A 20,553-nucleotide genomic window follows, 5' to 3' on the forward strand; every position below is an offset into this window, starting at 1 on the left:
ATATCCTTGAATTCCATTATTCTTGCATTTAATCAGAATTAGAAATCAACAGTGAAGCTCAGTGGGAAGATCCTTGCTTGTCATTTGAACTGGTGCTGGTTTAGATGCAAATTAAAAAGATTGCTGTTGCAAGATCCAAGATGGCCATCCACAGATCCAGGCAGTGTACAGTTGAAGGTGTTGCTCAGCCTGAATATCTGCCTCCCCACTCAGGTGTCGCTGAAGAGGGAGCACACATCATGTCCAACGGCACACTTGAGACCTTCATGACTGACGTGCACGAGAGGGTCTTAATGAATTGTCAGAACCCAAGACCAAATTTTAATTTTCTTTAATGTGTGTTTATAGAACTTCCACTTTCTTAGTGCCCCATGAATAGGACACTTATCCCTTTAAAATTTGTTGACATCAGTCATCCAAATTGGCAACGAACAAGAAAAAAAAAGTTTCTTTGTGCATTATCTGAATTTGTTATGCATGTTCACACTTCAGCAACCCATTAGTTTTGATCAGATTCCAAATTTTCCACTTTTGAAATAAAACATGGGCAGAACTCGTTGAAAACAAAATCTATGCTATGCATTATTTTGGCTAAAATGCAAACTCTTGCTTTGACTGTGATCCCAAAATGTTAAAGATCAGGTCTGGTTACTTTTGTTAAGTGGCAAAGTCAACTTGGGAATTAGTGTGAAATACTCCAGTCTGAGCTGAATTACAATCGCCACCTCTGCAGATATTAATTGCCAGAAAAGTTGTGAATAAAATTTCCAATTAGATATAATCTTAATGAAGTGACATGTATAGCACAGAAATATCCCTTGAGATGAGAATCTTCATTGAGAAGGGAACAGGAATATCACATAGTGCAGAGAAAAGTTTGCTTCTGTAATTGAGGTTTTAAGACAGTATTAGGACAATGCAAGGAGTGCAAACATTGCCAGAGGTCCCCATCATCCATGATTATAGCTTAGTACTGCTAACATGTGCAAAATGGAAAAACAGCCCTATCTCCAGCAGTGTTATCTTTACCCCAGATCAATTTTTTTTCTTTCTTGAGTTGTACATCACAGTGCTTAAAGCCAACTCTTTGGAAGTTATTCTGGGAATGGCGTAGTAATATGGCCAAGAAATACTTTGTAGCATCATTCCCAGTTTCATGGTTGTTCAGTATCTTGATGCTAGTTACGTGCTATTGCTTCTCACTGCAGAGCTTTGAGAGGACCTTGACACATCCGTTGTTATCAATGTAAACAAGGCGCTTTTCTTTTTTCACGTAAACATACCAGTCTGTGATCTTTTCCTCTGCTTCTTACAAATGTAATAGATAGGAAAGATAAACAAGCCTATCAAAAAAGAAAAGAAAATTGCATTAGCAAATTAATAACTAGCGAATGAAGGAGAAGCAACAAAAAATAAAAAGCAATATATTTGGAAACTAACTTCTTATAGTGAATTACAATATTATTTTTACTACACTGTGAATGGAATACACAAAATATTCTTTGATTATTGTTATACTTTGAGGAGTGAGATACATAATCTAAAATGTGGAAAAAATGTGAAAAAAATCAATGCAATAAAAATATAGGAAGAGAATTTTATTACTGTTCTCCTCCATCTAAGATACTTCCACTGTAAAACTAGAAATGGTTCAGGTCACTTTCTCTGTGGCCAGAATTTTCTGGCTCTGCCATTGTGGTATCTACCATGAGAGATGTGGCAGGCCAGCCAAAGGTCTTTTGACTTTCAATGGGATTAGACAATCCTGGTGGTGGGTGGGGCTGGAAAATCCCACCTTGCTACCAGTTAATGTACAGAAGTCACCACCTGGCAGCGCAAAATACAAAGTTGTTCTGTAAAATATTTACTTTGGATTTGTGGCATTTATTAGCTTGCTATTTGGAGTCTGGTAAACAAAATAAAAAAGGCCTTTGCGTTCATTCCTTCAAAGTCGCCAAATTCGATTTAACCCATAACAGATTTGCAGGTTATTTCTTTACAAAATAGTTTTAAAAAAGATACTCTGAAGCACAGTTCACATTCTGTGGGATTTATCACAACATCACTGGGGACATGCAAGGCCGTTTAACCTATCTAAAGAACTCCTCCAGCAAAACAGCAATGTAGCTTTTCATTATTTCAAACGATTCCAGGATTTTTGCTTTCATTATTTTACCAAGTAGCTTATTCCACACGTTGACCACTTTTTCATGAACAAGAATTTCTTAATATCGATTCAAAAAAATCCATCTTCTTCACAACCTGAAACATTTGTTCTGTTATGGCAGTTAAGAGTAACAATCACAGTTAAATTTACATATATCACTAAGATGATCTTTTAGTTATTTTCTATCCAAACTATAAAGTCCAGGTTTCTCTAGTCTCTTCTCATATAGCAGAGTTCTACAGCCCCCACTGCAGGTTTGCCAACTCCCTGAACCTGTCCTCAGCTTTTCGGGAAAGACCTGGAGTAGCCCAACTGCCCTTGCCTCCATCAGGACCCTTAAATGGCCAATTAAGACTTGTTCTCCATCTTGGCCTCAACTTTGAGACAGGTGGAAGTCAGAGACAGGGGAAGCCGGCAGATCTCCCTGCTTGGGCCTTTGGTGGGAAAAGAGGGTAGCACCAATATAACCAGCCCCCTTTCTTTATTGGGCACACTCCAGACCCCCTTTCCCTCGATGGGCTGATCTCTGGGTGCCCTCTCTTCATTCAACTTTGCCATCCGGCCACTCTCCATGAAACCCACTTACCTCCAACTTGGCCCAGGGGCTAATCTGGAGACTGCTTGGAGTCACAGCAGTGGCCACAGTTCCCAATGATGCTGCTGGGATGACAAAGCTGATAACCTACCCTTGGGGCATTAAATGGCTGCAAAATTTATTCCCTATTGACTCTCAGATGGTGCAGCAGTATAACCAATGATCCTTAAAATTTTGCCCATCATTTATCAGCCTTTTGGTGCTTCTTTGCACATCTTCCTGCACTTGAATGTTTTGGGCAATGAGAACTGGACAATTGAACACTTCACATTTTTCACATATATATGGACTCTCACAATCTGCCCATAGGCAGGAACAGATCAAGTTAGAGTCAGGTTATAATTCCACATGCACAATCTCTGAAGTCAGGGATAGCCTTATAAGAAACGCGCTTTTTTCGTCTCTCTTCCCCTCCCCCCAATTATTTTGGTCAATTCTTACAGGTTTTGGAAACCAAACTTATTTGAAAGTTTGGAAAGCTTGGGGCAAGTCCACCAAGGAGTCAGAACATTCTGACGAGTGAGTGTAAAATGTTTTAAGAACTTTAAATGTCTTTATTAGATACTGTATTATACATTAGATGCATTTTTATGATTGATCATAAGGCTTGGTCCTGTAAACATTTCATTACATTTCAGCGTTGTCTAAGTGCTGAGATGCATTAGAGTACTTTTTCCATTCAGAGTGTGTTATTACAGATTCACAACTGAAGAAAACAGTGCTTAAAAACTCTGTCATGATTTGAAATTATTTAAATATCTAAAGTACTTCAAATCTGAAAAAAGCCTGCAGCTTTTATTCAGGTAAGAAAAAGAACAAACAATCTGCTCGTGGACTGCTTTGATCGACACGATATAGGGTATAGCTTAGAAAAAAACATAGCTATCTGTTTTTCAAAAGGCTTCACTGTCTGAAGCAGTAATAGTTTGTATGAAAGCAGAGCCAAATATGAATGCTTGGTTGAATTTCAAAAGCTTATGAATCACTTATCTCAACAGACAAAAAACAGAAAATGCTGGAAAATCTCAGCAGATCTGTGGAGAGAAAGCTAAGCTATTGTTTGGATGACTCTTTGTCAGAGCATCAACAATGAGTTGTTTAAGTATTCTGATTGACAGTTTTAAGAATTATTAAAAGAAGCATCTGTCTTTAATGTGGTTATGGAATAGACGGTTTTATTTGTTGTTACAATTAAACAACTACATGAGAGGATTTAAGTATTTTCTGAATGGGTTTGGAGTTTTTTTTTCCCCCCAGAATGAACTGTTGTGTTTTCAAGTGACAGCTCTATTAAGTTGTTAAAAGTTTACCTTTTCTCATGCCCATTTCATAGACTTACCTTATTGTTACATGGCTGCTGAGGACTGTACATATTGTATACAGGATGAGTGGATATAGAGAACACATATGGTCATGGTGGGCCACAGGTACATTGGGAGTATAAGGGGCATGGAGTACAAGGTGGGATAAGAACGATGTGGAAAGCTGGGCCAATGTCCAAGCAAACTGAGGTGAGCCTGACTCAACACCTGCACTCCTTAGACAACGCCTCAGGAGTTGGGAAATCCAAGCTCTACATTGCCCAGAGATGAAAACATGGTGGATGTGGGCAAAAACAATGGGTTGAGTTTTCCAAAATCAAGAAATGGTCTGATTCACATTTCCCGAGTTTAAAATGAAAAATGAAGCACAAATCGTACAGCGTGTGTTCTGATTAAAGTACTATAAAGTAATTTTCTCTAACTCATATTCCATCATTTGGATATTAGCTTAATTGTTATTTTGTATTTGTAAGACATTTTAAAGTTGAGCCGAAGAGTCTTTTAACATCATTCATGACCTACACGTGTTGTCTATTTTTTCTTCCTATGAATAACACCTAGACTCAAATTGCTGGCTCTATTCTCTCCCCATAGATGCTGCCAGACCTGCTGAGATTTTTCAACATATTCTGTTTTTGTAACAGATTACAAAATAATTCACATTGTTTACTTTAAGATCTGCATTAAATTTCATGACATTGTTCTGTCTCGTCGCCCTCAGTAATTTTTAAAAAAATGTTTGAGATATAAAAAAATGCAACATTTGGCATGTAGCCAAAATAAATAGGACACAATAAGCACTTACATAGCATTATTTTTAAAAATTGGCATAGTTAAATATGGGCATTTGAGGTTTCCCAAAATCCTCCCATTGCAGAGGCAAAGAGAAGTGTTTTGCCCTCCAGTGCCTATTGCTCCATTCGTTACAACAACAAGACTGAAAGCCCTTACAATTGTGTATTTAAAATTACACTTTAATGATAACCCTGTTGGTGTGTTTGCACACCTACTTCACTGAAATGAGGCACATATTGCATTACATAAACATTATAATTATCTTTTCTATTTACAGTCGATTGAGAATTTATATTCCTTCCTACAAGACTTTTAATCAGTAACCATCAACATAAGGCTGGCTAGAATAATTTTAAGGGACATCAGATAATCAGGAGCATGGGACATATTTTCACTGCCTGAGAAATTATTGTTAAGCTCAAATACAATAATAATTTACAAGAATATTTCATTTTATATGTGTATGCATACACACACACACACACTAGCCAGCCAAATGCTCTTATTCCTTCCTGTGTTGTGTTGAAATTGCCTCATTTCATCACTGTCAAATTTAGCTGATGTTCGGTCATTCACTCAAAAATTATGGAACGCTCTACCAACCCAACCACAAACCCCCTCAACTTCTTTAAGTTTCCTTTCTTGCAAAAATCTATGGAGTATTAAAAAAATAGAATTGAACTACTTCTTGATTCAGCTCAATTGCTTTTGTTTACTTTAAGATCGATGTTGCGCTTTATTTTTTTAATGATTCTTGGCCCTTCACACAAACATCACAGTAAAAATCCCATTAACAAGCCTTAGAATCTACAGGCATACAATATTGTTAGTATTCACCATGTCCTGTCACCAAGGCTTTGAACAGCTTACTCACAAAATGGGCAGAATTTTCTGAAGCTCTACATCATCAGTAGATCACTTGCAGTATTTGATATTCTGCCATTGGTGCAGGGCCCTGGGAAGTTATGCTTGCTATGCAAGCCTGATATATACAATAATTCACAACAAAATCTATGGTATGGATGTGGTCTGAAAAAGAATGGCAATTTAAAGAATGGTCACAGAATTCTCAAGACTAACACACACACATTCCCCTCCCTGTTTGCGCACCCCCCCCCCCGCCATTTCGCCTAACTCACTGTTCTCTCACCCCTTTTACACACACACACACACACAAACACACACACCCACCCTCTTATGTACACAGACAGACAAACCCTCAATCCTCTCTCTCAGATGCCAGTGATTCCCATTTGTTCCACACCCCAACCCTTACCATGACCACCTTGCCCCCACTCCCAACTGCAGGAGAAGGTTACTGACACAGCCAAGTACTCGCTCAAATAACAGATCAGAGCAAAGCATGACATGCAACTGAGAACAGTGGTGGGCAGTTTAGCAAGCAACTGGAGAAGATCCCGAAACAGTCCCAGCATCATGAGTGCAAAAGGACAAATCTAATGATTGAGCACTGCACCATTGTAGATGCTTATCTTTAGCCACTTTGATTCACTTCATCCATATGACATTAAGAAACAGCTGAGTGCACTGATTATAGGTCCTGACGATATATTTGTTGCATTGAATATCTGCACACTAGATACAACCAGCTGCCTCTTTCCCTCCTGCCAAACTATTCCAGCACAGCTATGAAACTACCCATTTGACTATCAAACAGTTGGAAAATTGGCAGCATGTCATATCCACAAAAGGGGCACAAATCCAATATGTCAAATTGTCTTCCAATCAATATCCTCTCAATCATCCACAAAATAATGGAAGAGCCACCAACAGTGCCGTGAAGCAGCAGCTATTTATTAGAAACCTGCTTAGCTAAGTTCCCATCAGAGTCACTCAGCTCCATACCTCATCGCAATATTGATTTTGGCATAAATACAAAAACTGGATGTATCCTTGACATCAAGGCAAGTGTTTGACCAATATGACAACACAGAACTGAAATCAACAGGGGAATTGAAGGCTGGGAGGGGAGGAGGGTGGTTAGAGGAAAACCCTGCTGGATTTATACTACAGACAGGAAGTTGATCATAATCAACACTGCAGCCCCATGAGATCCTCAGCGCATCATTTACAGCTGAACCATCTTCATCAAACAATCAGGACCAAATGTCATCGGATTCTTAAGGAAATGACTGTGAATGAATTATTTTCAGTAGTTCACTTGGAATTGGAAGTTCACTGAGAAAAAGGAGGGAGGTGTCAGATGGCTGGGGAAAGGTGTATGTGGTGCTTTACTTACAAAAGGGATTAAAATCACAACCTAGAAACTGTAGTCCTGTTGCATTGATTGATAAATTCAGAATACTTGAGCTTGATAGGGTAGGCCCAACGTGGCTTCAGGAAGCAGAGGTCATATCTCAAAAGCTTTACGCCATTTTGTTTTGAATTAGTTACTAAGTCCTGAATGGGGGGAGTCACCTACATTTAGCTGAAGTTAAATGTAGCTGGAAGAGATGGAGATTTGTGACTGATCAATGACTATTACCTAAAGGCTCAAGGATAGCGTCAGAACTTAAGAGAATCCTGGTGGGTACAATTGAAAACTGGGGACTCATTAGAAAGATTGTACACGTGAGGCCTCATAAGGAGTACTCTGTCATTTTGATCTTTACACCTTCAGAAGCTTTAGAAGGGGCACAGGAAGGAGTAGAAAAAATGATGGCTGACAACTGTACTGCAATTACTTTCTGTAATTATATTGTCATACATACTGCTTATTAAAATGATTACTGCTTTTATGGAAGTGTTTGCTAATTTTTTTTATTTCGAGGGGAAAGTAGCCAAAGAAAGGCCATTATATCAACAGGGATTATGATCCATTTCAATACAAACTAAAATTTTATGTTGTGCATTTGGACAAAAAAAAAGAGGTTTGCTAGATATATGCAAAAAGGCAGTACCACTTTAACAAAATAGGGAAAATTATTTCTGGAAATGGCGCTTGTACAATTATCCTTAGAAAATATTTTAAAAATCAATACATAATAAAGAACTAAGTTTTGTCACTGATTATACAAGACTAGGGAAAGCACAATTTCTCTTGCAGTAGATGGCGCAATTGCAAAATTACTCTTTTTCTATTAGAACAGTAACTTGACAAACCCACTCCTGTCACAACCTCAAAACTCTGCCTGTCTCCCTTCTTTGCATAATCTTAAGATTTTTAAAACGCACATTTAATTATCATTTAATGATTTGTCTGGACTTCCCCCTAGACTTTTCAATCTCAATAGTGTCCTTTACTATAGAATCTAACATTTAACTATGGTTCCTCTTTAAAAGAGGATCTGTTCACCCAGAATTTGTAATGGGTCTGCTCTGCTGTCAACTTTTCTTCAGCTCCACTCCTGGTGCTCAGTACTCAAAACAATATATTTTAATCATTTGTTTTCACGTTCCCCATAGAATATTTCTTTCTATTCCTCTGGAAAGGGGTAATTTTACAAATTAGAGATTTTCCTGTAATTCAAGTACAATTGTCCCCAACAACATATTAAAAAAACTGAAGAAAAATATGCATCTTTACAGAGCTCTCCACCACCTCAGGTAATCCCAATGTTTACAACCCATTAAGTACTTCTGAAGTGTATTCAATTATTTAACGTAGGAAACAATAATAACATCACAACTTCCAAACATGATGAAATAAAACTTCAATTCTTTGTTTTACATGTTAGTCCAGCATTAAATATTGGCCAGGAACACTAAGAATTCATGGAATAATTCACATATACATGAAGCAGTAAGCAGAGGTTCAGCTCAACTTCTTATCAAAAAGGTCAGCATCAGTAATGCTTTGAGGTGTCAGGCTTGGTTATGTGCTCAAGTTGCTGTAGGGGGCCTTGAACACATGTCATCTGGCTCTCAACATTTTTAAAATATTCATATTCAGGAGTGTGAGCATCAATGACAGAACCAGTGTTTGTTGCCCATTCATAAGTGTCCTTAAGAAGTTGGTGGTGAGTTGAGCATTCAGCACTGAGCCAAAATGAGAAAACTATTTGCAAACCATTTATTTGACTGGGACCAACAATCTAAACTTGGTCTTACATTATGTGTTCTAGCAATGACAAAGATCATTTAAATAAAGGATGTATAGAGAATGGTACAGTACTGCTAAGATCAGAATGAGAAGGAATTACAAAGTTAGAAAAATTAAATGGTTGCACAAAGCATTCAATACAAAACTGCAGACTAGGAAACATTAAAAGATAATGATTAATGAAAATGCAGCTTAAGGAGCAATAAAAGGGTGACAATAATAATTAAGGATTCTATCTTGATGTCTGAAAGAAAGGATATTCTATGGTTGTGCTAAGACAGAATCAAGTGGACAGATTTAAGGAATAGGAATGGAGATAGCACAGTTGTTGATATGTATTATCAGTTACCAAACAGTAAAGATGAGATAGAGGGGGGGAAATGTGCAGCCAGTTCAGAGACATGGAGGATACACATTTGAAATGCCATAATTCGTCTTCCCTTTACAGATGTTGACTGACCCAGTGTGTTTCCTTGAAGTTTCCCTCTTTATTTCAGGAAAAAAAGCATTGCTTGATATAGTTCTATCAAATAAAATGGACCAAAAAATTAACATGAAACTAAAAGAACAACTGGAAAATAGGTTGGCTGCACAAACAGACAATAACAGCTTTCCTGACCAAACACATTCACAAACAGAAATACTAGGCCAGTGTTGCTCATGGACTTTTTATTACAACGTTGGCACAGTATCCTGCCAAGGACTATACACATTCATGCTCCAACATACTGCATTGTTGAATAACAATACCACTATGTGTTGTTGCCATGCAAGAATGGCTATTTTCTCAGCAACAGCAAGAAAAATAAAACTGCAGGGAAAAATCACCAAACTTGTGCTACCAGTTAGGAGAGTCAAAGAATATCGGTTGTGCTACCAAATACATTTGCAGATCTTGATACTATACCCAGCTGGCAGAAATAATAGGAAATTGTACTTTCAGGCCTCCAGTCAACATCAAAGCAAGTGTAGAGTTATTTGACCAGCTGCTAGGTCAATGCAGCTGCATCAGCCTCGTGCCAGGCAAGCTGCTGTGTCGATTAACAGTTATAAAACAGTACCAGCGTTCTTGCGACCATCTCATTAGGCATTACTTCCACTTCGGTGGCCAGGCATTCTGATATCTTGCACATTTCTGTCATGTTTTCTTCCTTTGTAAGTTTAAAATTGGTCTTAGCTTTATAATAGTGTTAAAACATAACCAGTTATGAAGTTGACCAATGTCCTGAGCTCAGAACCAAGTGGTAGGAACATGGAGTGAGGAGGATATTGGATAAAGGTTTTTAACTGAAGACCTAAATGGAACTTTTTAAGAAAACAACTGGACATGGACAGGTACGCACGCACAGTTCAGGACATACCACTGGAGTGGTGGTTTACCAGCAGATACTCCGATTATAGAAAATGACTCAGACAATGGCCTCTCGAGTACGCGTGAATGGCTTTCTTCCTGCCTTACCAAGATACAGAAATCACATCCATTTCAGGCAGGTACCTGGAAACACCCCCAAGAAATGACCACGTGCAGGGCAGAATTGATAATCCAGTCAGATGACTCAACTGAATACATCACCTTATCTGTCAAGAGACCAGATCAGAAACAGATATAAAGTAACAGCCCCAAGGGCATTGGGGCTGCAGACAGAAAATGTGACTTGGTCAGTCACTGGAAGTTGTGTGGAAGAATTTGTTCAATGGGCTGACCTCCCAGGAATGAATTCCTGCATGCAGGTCTTATTTAACTAATAAAACAAAATAAACTAGTGATGCAAGTATATATTATTGCTTAGTTGGTTAATAAAGGATTTCCACATAAAGTGAACATAAGAAATATAGAAATAAGAACATAAGAAATAGGAGCAGGAGTAGGCTATCTAGCCCTTCGAGCCTGCCCTGCCATTCAGTAAGACCATGGCTGATCTGAAGTGGATCAGTTCCATTTTCCCGCTTTCTCCCCATAACCCTTAATTCCCTTGTCTATCAGAAACCTATCTACCTGTGACTTAAATATATCCAGCGAGGTAGCCTCCACCACTCTCTGCTGGTTGGAGTCATACCTGGTACGTAGAAAGACGACTGTGGAGGGTCAGTCATCTCAGTTCCAGGACATCTCTGCAGGAGTCACTCAGGGTAGTGCTCTAGGCCAACAGTCTTCAGATGCTTCATCAATGAACTTCCCTCCATGTCAAGGTCAGAAGTGGGGATGTTCAACACTATTCATGAGTGCTCAGAAATGAAGCAGTCCCTATTCAAATGCAACAAGATCGGGACAATATCCAGGCTTGGGCTGGGAAGTGGCAACTAACGTTCACGCCACACAAATGCCAAGCAATGACCATCACCAATAAGAGACACTCTAACCAGCACCTCTTGACATTCAATGGTGTAGTCAGCACTGTATCCCCACAGTCAACATCTTGGGGTTACCATTGACCAGAAACTGGACTCACCACATAAACACAGTGGCTACAAGAGCAGGTCAGAGGCTAGGAATACCGTGGCAAGTAACTCACCTCCTGACTCCCCAAAACGTATCCACCATCTACAAGACACAAGTCAGGAGTGTGATGAAACATTCCCCACTTGCCTGGATGGGTGCAGCTCCAATAACACTCAAGAAGCTTGACAAGGACAAAGCAGCTCGCTTGATTGGCACCACATCTACAAACATTCAATCCCTCCACCACAAGATGCACTTCAGCAATTCACCGAAGATCCTTAGATAGCACCTTCCAAACCCACAACCACCTCCATCTAGAATGTCAAGGGCAGCAGATCAACGGGAACACCACCACCTGTAAGTTCCCCTCCAAGTCACGCACCATCTTGACTTGGAAATATACTGCCATTCCTTCACAGTTGCTGGGTTAAAATCCAGGAATTCCCTCCCTAATGGCATTGTGGGTCAACCCACAGAACATGGACTGCAGCGATTCAAGAAGGCAGCTCACCAGCACCTTCTTAGAGGCAACTAGAGATTGGCAACCAGCAACGCCCATATCCCAATGAATAAAACAAAGAATGTTCTGGACATGACATTTGGCTAACTCTCTACATATTCCCTGTGGATCGAGAATTGGTCTGTTCAGTCACATGAAGAGCCATAGGGAAATTCTGCAATGCTGAGTAGACATCATGCTCTGGTTGAGGGATGTCAACAATGCATATACCCAGAATTGTATGTGAAGCTTTGAACAAGTATGATTACGAACTAGCCAAACTGGAGGCTAAACATCAGATGAGATCTTCATCTGTTTCCAGCCATTCAAATCTAAACTATACCTGGACCAGAAAATCTAGTCTGAAAAGTTTTAATTATCCTGCATATTTTTTCCTGAGCAAATTGCAAAACAAAAAATCCTATTTGTTCCTGGGGAACATTTAGAGATGAACAACCAAACATATTCAATGTTCTTTACCTGAAGTCCACACAAAAGTATCTATGGTGAACAGGGTCAGAAACTGTGTTTGACTTTCTATCTGCTCCTTTGTGCCAATTATGATCAACTAAATAGATTTCCAATGCAACGTGGCAACTTCTGACTGTATGATTTAGTACTTGCTTTCTAAATTCATTGACATCCAGTGGATGATACCTGATAGCTCTTCAATCTATTATGAGATTTGATATTTGCAATCAGACAGCCAGAATCCTACTTATGGATGGCTATTGCAATTAAACGATCCCATCAGGTGAGTAAACTACTCCACCCTTCCTAGAACAATCTTGGAGCCAACTTATCGTGATTAAAACAAGACATGCTTGTGCACATTCGCAATGACTCATGGAGCTGTATCCATTCAGGAACGTGGTGAATATTCCATCAAAATACAGAATAGCAAATTACAGGTGGTGGAGGCACTTTGGGAAGTCAGGCAGCAAGTCAATCCCCACAAAATATCCGCCTTGAACCTCACATGACAAAAGCATTAATATGTTTCCAGTCAATGCTGATCTCCATTATGAAAGGCTTTGCCATGGCAAGGCCAATTAATGTTACAAAATGGTGGTGAATTCATGCACAAGTGCCATTGGATGACCATCTCCACCCAGAGTGTTTAACCACCTCCGTGTAATATTCAATTACCATTGATGAATCCCCCAAACACCAACATTAAGGTAATTGTTGACATGAAAACTTGACTGGAGCAGCCACACAAATTCTGTGACTAAAAGAGCAGGTAGGAAGTTGGATATGCTGTATCCAGTAATTTGCCTCTCAATTTCCCAAAGCTTTTCCATAAGACACAAATCAGGAGTGTGATGGAGTATTCCTTACTGGATGGTTGAATGCAGATTTAACACTCAAAAGCAAAGCAACCTATTTGATTGGCATCAGATTCATAAGTGGCACACAGTGGCAGCAACATGTACCCTCTACGAGATGCACTGCAGCAACTCGTTGAGGCATCTTTTACAACACCCCACAAATGCACAACCTCTACCTCCTAGAAGGATAAAGGCAGTGGCACCTCATTACCTCCAAGCCACACATAATCCTAACTAGGAACTGTATCACCATTCCTTCATTGTCATTGGGTTAAAACCTGGCATTCTGCCTCAAACAGCATTGTAGGCATTACCGGCACTGTATGGACTGCAATGATTCAAAAAGGTGAAATCTTCTCAACGCCAATTAGGGATGGGCAACAAATACTGACCCAGCTAGCAAAGCTCACATCCCATCAGTTTTAAAAAAGGCTCTTGTTTATTCAAATTGGTCATCGCTTGGTACATTGGAGTCATAGATGTTACTTTCCACTTAGCCCAAGCCTGAATGTTGACCAGATTTTGCTGTATGCAGGCACATACTGTTATGTTACCTGAGGAATTATAAGTGGAACTGAACACAGCAATCATCAGTGAACAGTCCCATCTCATTTTTCTGACAGAGGCATAACAAAAACCTGACACCCTTACTATCATACTTACAGCAGTACTGTAAATACAGCCGACAAAAAATATTGAAGCAGCTCAGTCATCTGCATTCCCACTAGTTTAATGGCTAGTTGTGGAGACAGTAAGCTAAAAGATAAGAGGAAGTCAGCACTACTTCATTTTGCTCTTTTAATTTCTGTCAGTTAAGCCCAGACGCTATGCCGTAGTTTACCGATACCTTTGTTCTCTGGTTTACAGATTTCCATAATTGACTACAAGTTGAGAAAACAAGCCATTCTAGTGATGTATGTCGTGAAGTCTATCGTTTAAAAAAAACTCCTTTTAAAACACGATCAGACATGAAACTTGCTGTTAATAGCAGGAAGCCACTCTTTAAACGTTAGAATTTCCTGTTTGCACTTACTCCAAAACTAGTGTTAGTTGTGAAAACATTTCAAGGAATCAATGCTGCTTCTTCCCATTTTTCTGTCTTTTTTTTTAAGAATTGGGTTTTATTGAAGCCTGGCTATACAAAGTTCCTTGCATCATAAAACAAAAGCTTGGATCCCAAATCATGCACAAATGCAAGAATTAAATCGACTCAAGTGCATCTCAATATCTGCTATGCAGTCACCTGTGGTTTAAATTGGAAATATTGTTCAAGCTTTCTCAAAATATGTAGAATAGTTTAAGAAATAAATAAGGACAGGATAAACCAATAATTGTTCTAAATAGTATCACCAACCTCCTCATCAGTATTAAGAAAACAAAAGGCAGTATGTTATCTAATGACGACTTGGCATTTTACTCAATTGAAATTACATTACTTTCAGAGCAATATATCATCCTTTAATTGTCTGAACACAAGAGGTAAAAATTTTTAAGCGCTCTGGATATTTTCTGGATGTAACAGGCATATTTCTAGGTGCCACAGACAATTTACTCATGATATGGGCCTTCTGTGCAGGTGCCAGTGGTTCAGGCCAAGAATATAGATATGGCGAAGGCCCAGATTTAGGATATCAGCCCATTTTGCCACATACTGAAATGGGCCCAGACAAAATTTCTTTCGAGTTCCCTTTGCACCTTTCAAAACTGCAGAAACGGTGCTTAATAAGCATTTGCAACAACAACTTCCACAAATGTCTTAATAAAAATAATAATCTCCAATTCAGAAACCACAAAGCTGATAATTGTCCTGAAATGAATAAATATGAGTGAGTGAAACACATTGAACTTGCACAATAATTGTTACAATAATTGTTACAAAATCTCTGATCTGAAATCAAAGTGTTTCAACTTCCAGATAATTTATAAAAATACAAATTTAATATTAACTGCATCAATAAAATTACAAAATAAAAGCTCTATGCCTTACCTACTACAAATGTTACAGCTCCTAGTACCACCACCAACACCAGCATCAAGGGAACAATAAGTAACTTTCCAACTGTAAAACAAGAACAGTCATTAGAAAAGTTTTTATACAGGCATATCCTTCCTTCCCTTGATTATTCTAGAAATATGACACAAACCTATTTAAAATTGCAAAGGACCGGTACTATTAGAACATGGGTGCACACACACAAATGCAGTGGTCTTGGCATTACATTTCAGTTCATATATCAAAGATAGTGGCAGTTAAAATATGCCTTCATAATCTCTGCAGTAAAATGATATTTCAAATATGAAAAGTGGTTTTTGCCTCTTTTAAAAAAAAGCGTCAACCTGTATTCTGTAAATTGTGCTGGAGAGGGAAGAAAATGCTTCATCTGCGGGACCTACAAGAATTAATGCAAGCATGTCCTCTTAGTCACCTACACAAAACTAAACCAGTACTGTTTTTTATTTTACCCTTTATCTCTTCTCTCCTATTCTTCTGATTGCACTATGCCATATTTGAGTCATTTTTTTTAAACAGGTTAGCCTGGGTGGTAAGTTTCTGCAGGTCATTTTGGAGAAAAGGTTGAGAGAGAGCATTGGGACTAAGTTCTTTCAATCCTCACTTATCCATTTCCCAGTGGTGGGACAACAATCAGGACTAACTACCCAATGGTACTATTATTAGTTAGCTCAGTGCCAACCAGGATTTGAACTTGGGCAATTTGTGATGTTAATGTACCTTTTAAGATTAAAAAAAATCCTGTTCACTGCAGCTATAAGCAATTTTGATTTCATTGCTGCTGGGCCATCTGCTAGAAATCCTTTTATTGCTCCTTCAGTGGTTTAAATGGGTTTTGTTTATTTATACTCCAGGATTTTTTATGACCCTGCATTGTTAAGAGAAAGACTGGTTGGCAGGTCATGTGTTTTGCATAGTTTATTTCCTTCCTAGTGAATTTAAGGTTTCATTTTCTGTTTGTATTTAACAATACTTAAAATGAAAGGAAAGAATTCTAATTTCTAAATGATCACTATTTCTGTTGCTTGCTTGGAACTGTCTCCCCACATAATCACACCTCACTGAGAAACAGTTAGCAAAATCGGGCATACTTGCTTTAAATTGTGGTAACAGCCATGAAGGTTCCAAGAAACCTTTCAGAGAAAGAGACGGAGAGAAAGCAGCTTGTCGGCTTCTATCTTTAAACAGCCTCCTTCAGTAACTGAACACAGGAAAAAAAACTATTCTCTGCTACAAAGCTACCCACTTGTATCACATGACTATATGACCCTATATACTAACTCACCTTCCATTACTTAATTAAAAAAAATCCTGGTTTCCTCACTACTTATAAACCAAAAGCAATTAGCTACATTCTAAGTAAACACATCAAGACTAAAATGAGTTACCATCCTGCTTCCCAGCATCTGCCGAGTTCCCCCAAACATGCCAACTGCTTTGAGAAAAACACCGAACTTTAACCACTCGACAGAAACAAAATATATCAATAGCACAGTATCACCACAAGACAAGTAATTTATAAAGAGACAGAATTAACTCACTAAAGTCGGAGGAGTTGCAGACAGTGAGGATGGATGTTACGGTTTGCAGAGGGACACAGATAAGCTGCAGAGCTGGGCTGAGAGCTGGCAAATGGAGTTTAATGCAGAAAAATGTGAGGTGATTCACTTTGTAAAGAGTAACAGGATCACAGAATATAGGGCTAATGGAAGGACTCTTGGTAGTGTCGATGAGCAGAGGGATCTCGTTGTACATGTGCAAAGATCCCTGAAAGTTGGCACCCAGGTTGAAAAGGTTGTTAAGAAGGCATACGGCGCGTTAGCTTTTATTGATAGAGGGATTGAATTTCAGAGCCGTGAGATCATGTTGCAACTGTACAAAACTCTGGTGTGGCCGCACTTGGAGTACTGCATACAGTTCTGGTCGCCGCATTATAAGAAAGATGTGGAAGCACTGGAAAGGGTGCAGATGAGGTTTACCTGGATGTTGCCTGGTATGGTGGGAAGGTCTTATGAGGAAAGGCTGAGGGACTTGAGGGTGTTTTCATTAGACAGAAGGTTAAAAGGTGACCTAATTGAGGCAAAGATGATCAGAGGATTAGATAGGATGGACAGTGAGAGCCTTTTTCCTCGGATGGTGATGGCTAACACGAGGGGACATAGCTTTAAATTGAGGGGTGATAATTATAGGACGGATGCCAGAGGCAGGTTCTTTACTCAGAGGGTAGTAAGGGCGTGGAATGCCCTGCCTGCAACAGTTGTGGACTCGCCAACTTTAAGGGCATTCAAATGGTCAATGGATAGGCATTTGGATAACATTGGAATAGTTTAGGTTAGAGGGTCATTAGATTTAAAAAATATAATTAATATCCAGTGAATGGAGGCATGACAAGCCACCTGAATCCGTGGAATGTTCACCATGCTCCATGTGTGTACTCCAGGACGCTTCTTGTATCCTGGCAATCACTTGCAGGAATTATCTGCTGGAAGAGTTCTAGCTGCAAGTTTTGTGTTTCGTGGATGCCATGCAACATAATGATGTGCAAGCAGAAAGGGACTAGATGATCATCAGACAATCAGGAAGGATCAAGCAGGTAGTGCCAGAGTCCTGAATGCATGTCACACTCCACCTGTGTTCAGCTCTGAATACTGTTCGGGATGGTGGTCCATCTGGGAGATGCAGCCAGAGCCAACCACATCACAACACAAATTGCCCAGCTGTACAGGTGGACAAGGAGGAAGATGGATCTGTCTCAGGTAATGATCAGCAGGCAAAATCATAACAGAACCATAGGCTGCCTTCTAAGTGAGGAAATGTTTTGGGTACAATCAATGTACATTCCCAAGGGAGAAAGATAGGACAAGCAAAACCAGAGCTTACTGGATGATGAAAGAGATAAGATGGCAAGACGACACAGAAAAAGGGGACATATGATAAATGTCAGATTGAAAACAAGGCTGAATATGGGTGGCACAGTAGCACGGTGGTTGGCGCTGCTGCTTCACAGCTCCAGGGACCTGGGTTTGATTCACAGTTCGGGTCTGTAGAATTTGCACATTCTCCTCGTGTCTGCGTGGGTTTCCTCCGGTTGCTCCAGTTTCCTCCCACAGTCCAAAGATGTGCGGGTTGGGTTGATTGGCCATGCTAAAATTGCCCCTTAGTGTCCTGAGATGTGTAGGTTATGAGGATAGGGCCTGGGTGGGATTGTGATCGGTGCAGACTCGATGGGCCAAATGGCCTCCTTCTGCACTGTGGAGTTTCTACGATTTCTATGTTCTATATTCTGTTCAATATTTGATTTACTACATCACAAGAATTGATTTACTTTATTCCCTGCCACTGAGCCCTGTTGAGATACCATCAATTAATTAGGACCCTTTGAATGCTTTTGTTTTCCACTTAAATAATTAGATTGTGTGTGTGAAATATTTCACATTTGATATGCCATTCACTGCCTAATCCTAAGCATATTCAAAATCCTGCTGTCAAGTTCTTTAGAAAGGTCATCGAACTGAAACATGAATTCTATTTTCTCTCTCGAGATGTTGCCTGACCTGAATACTTCCAGCATTTTCTGTTTATATCCCTCCTAACAACCATTTACTTATTCATTGTAACACATTTCCAATGTTTCCTGCTTTCCTTATTTTTAGTACCAGCCTTTCCAGAAGAACCATCTCAACAGCTTACTGAAATCCACGTACAGTTAGATCCAGAGATCATGGATTAAAAATAATTGGCAAAGTATCAAGAGGGGAGTTGTGGAAAACTTTCCCCTTCAGAGAGGAGGTGTCAGGATCTTGAACGCTCTCTGAAAAGGTGGCAGAAAAGGAGTCCAAAAATCATTTTCAAAGAGTTGACGAGTAATTTTAGAATGAGGAACCTACAGGGCTACAGACAAAAAAGAAGGGTCATAGCAAGGCCTTGAGACTAAGCATGGCTTGTCTTTCAAGGAGCTTGTACTTCCTTGCAATGCTGCAAGTTTCTGTATCAAAACACACCATTTCTACTAGCTTACCTCCAGCAAGCTCTTTTGTCTCACCCCCAAAATAAAACCATTAGATTGGCAAGTAATTAATTTCATCTTTTGGAAACGTCACTGTTTTCTGGAGGCATACAAGCAAAGCATGGATAACCAGTTAATCGGATTTTAGTTGTACTGCTTGAGGGGAAAGCCTGTCTTTAGAAAAATGTGCAGAGAGCTTTAACATCAAACTGGACACTGCTTCAGATTAACATTTTATCCAAAAGACAGCAACTTTAACAATTCAACGTTAATTCAGTACTGCACTGAAGCCGTTCAGACCCGTAATCTTCTGATTCAGCTACAATACTGCTATCAATAGAGTTAAGCTGATATCCATTTTTGCTGAATTAAATGGGTGTCTTACTCGTTAAATTTTGAAATCCTTCATGTAATTACACTTTAAAGCCTAGCCAGGTAAAGTATGCTGGAGCTTTGCTCAACTCCTTGAATTTGTTTTGCAATTTCTGCACTTTCAGAAAGAAATTATGGATGTAAATGTAACTGAAACTTCAGTAGCTTTTGCCTCTTGCACTTCATCTGGAAATTGCAATTATCTACACAGCATCAGCTAGCAGGAATTCTCATGACCACAGAAGAAAAACTGGAGGGTAGAAGATTCCCCGGTAATCCTAATGTACTTTTTGCCAACTTAGGTGTGAAAGCTGCAGAAGGTGCGGAAGTAGAAGCCTACTGCCAGCCCTCAAACTGTGAATGATGCAAGCTGTATGGAAACCTGACACACTGAACACAAGACAAGATTGCATATTCACCACTCTCACTCAAGAGTGGCACTCACAGGGTTACTGGTTTGGAAAACGCAAGTATCATTTTTATTAATGGAAAAACCAAGATTTCCTCTTCCAGCTCTCCCTTGCAAACAAGAGTACCTAAGTGGGAAACCCCAGTAATTTATTACAATCTCACTGCAATATCTCAAGTTTCTATATCAAAAAACACCATGTCCACTGGCTTACCTCCAGCAAGTGTTTTTGTCTCACTGTCAAAATAAAACCAATAGATTGACAAGAGTTTAATTTCATGAAAAGTGTATTGGCTATCTTTTGGAAGCGTGGTCACTGTTTTTTGGAAGCGTCCAGCAGTTAATCAGATTTTGGCTGCTCAGTGCAGGTTTTAAAGGAGGTTTTAAGGATATGAGATGAGGGAACTTTGAAGAATGATTGAATCACGTCAAAATCCCTTTTGGTTGTCTTGTTTGCTCAGTCTTTCCTATATTTCCCACCACAGTTTTGAAGAATTATTAAGCCAAAAAACATGATCCGCCAACACACATGGGACCTGTTGT

The 20,553-nt window shown here is 39.3% G+C and overlaps 1 protein-coding gene across 1 annotated transcript in view; it reads right to left on the reverse strand.

Moving 5' to 3' along the window:
- Window positions 1-316: 316 nt before the first annotated feature.
- rnf217 (ring finger protein 217) overlaps window positions 317-20,553 on the reverse strand; it is a 107,442-nt gene continuing 87,205 nt past the window's right edge. The window contains exons 5-6 of the mRNA XM_080192520.1: window positions 15,200-15,271; window positions 317-1,343 (exon numbers count right to left, since the gene is read on the reverse strand). Coding sequence (XP_080048646.1) covers window positions 1,270-1,343; window positions 15,200-15,271 — 146 coding nt within the window. The 3' untranslated portion in view covers window positions 317-1,269. The remainder of the gene's footprint in view (window positions 1,344-15,199; window positions 15,272-20,553) is intronic.

The sequence above is a fragment of the Carcharhinus amblyrhynchos genome, chromosome 7 (assembly GCF_965287045.1).
Source record: "Carcharhinus amblyrhynchos chromosome 7, sCarAmb.v2.hapA, whole genome shotgun sequence".
Taxonomy (NCBI): Eukaryota; Metazoa; Chordata; class Chondrichthyes; order Carcharhiniformes; family Carcharhinidae; genus Carcharhinus; species Carcharhinus amblyrhynchos.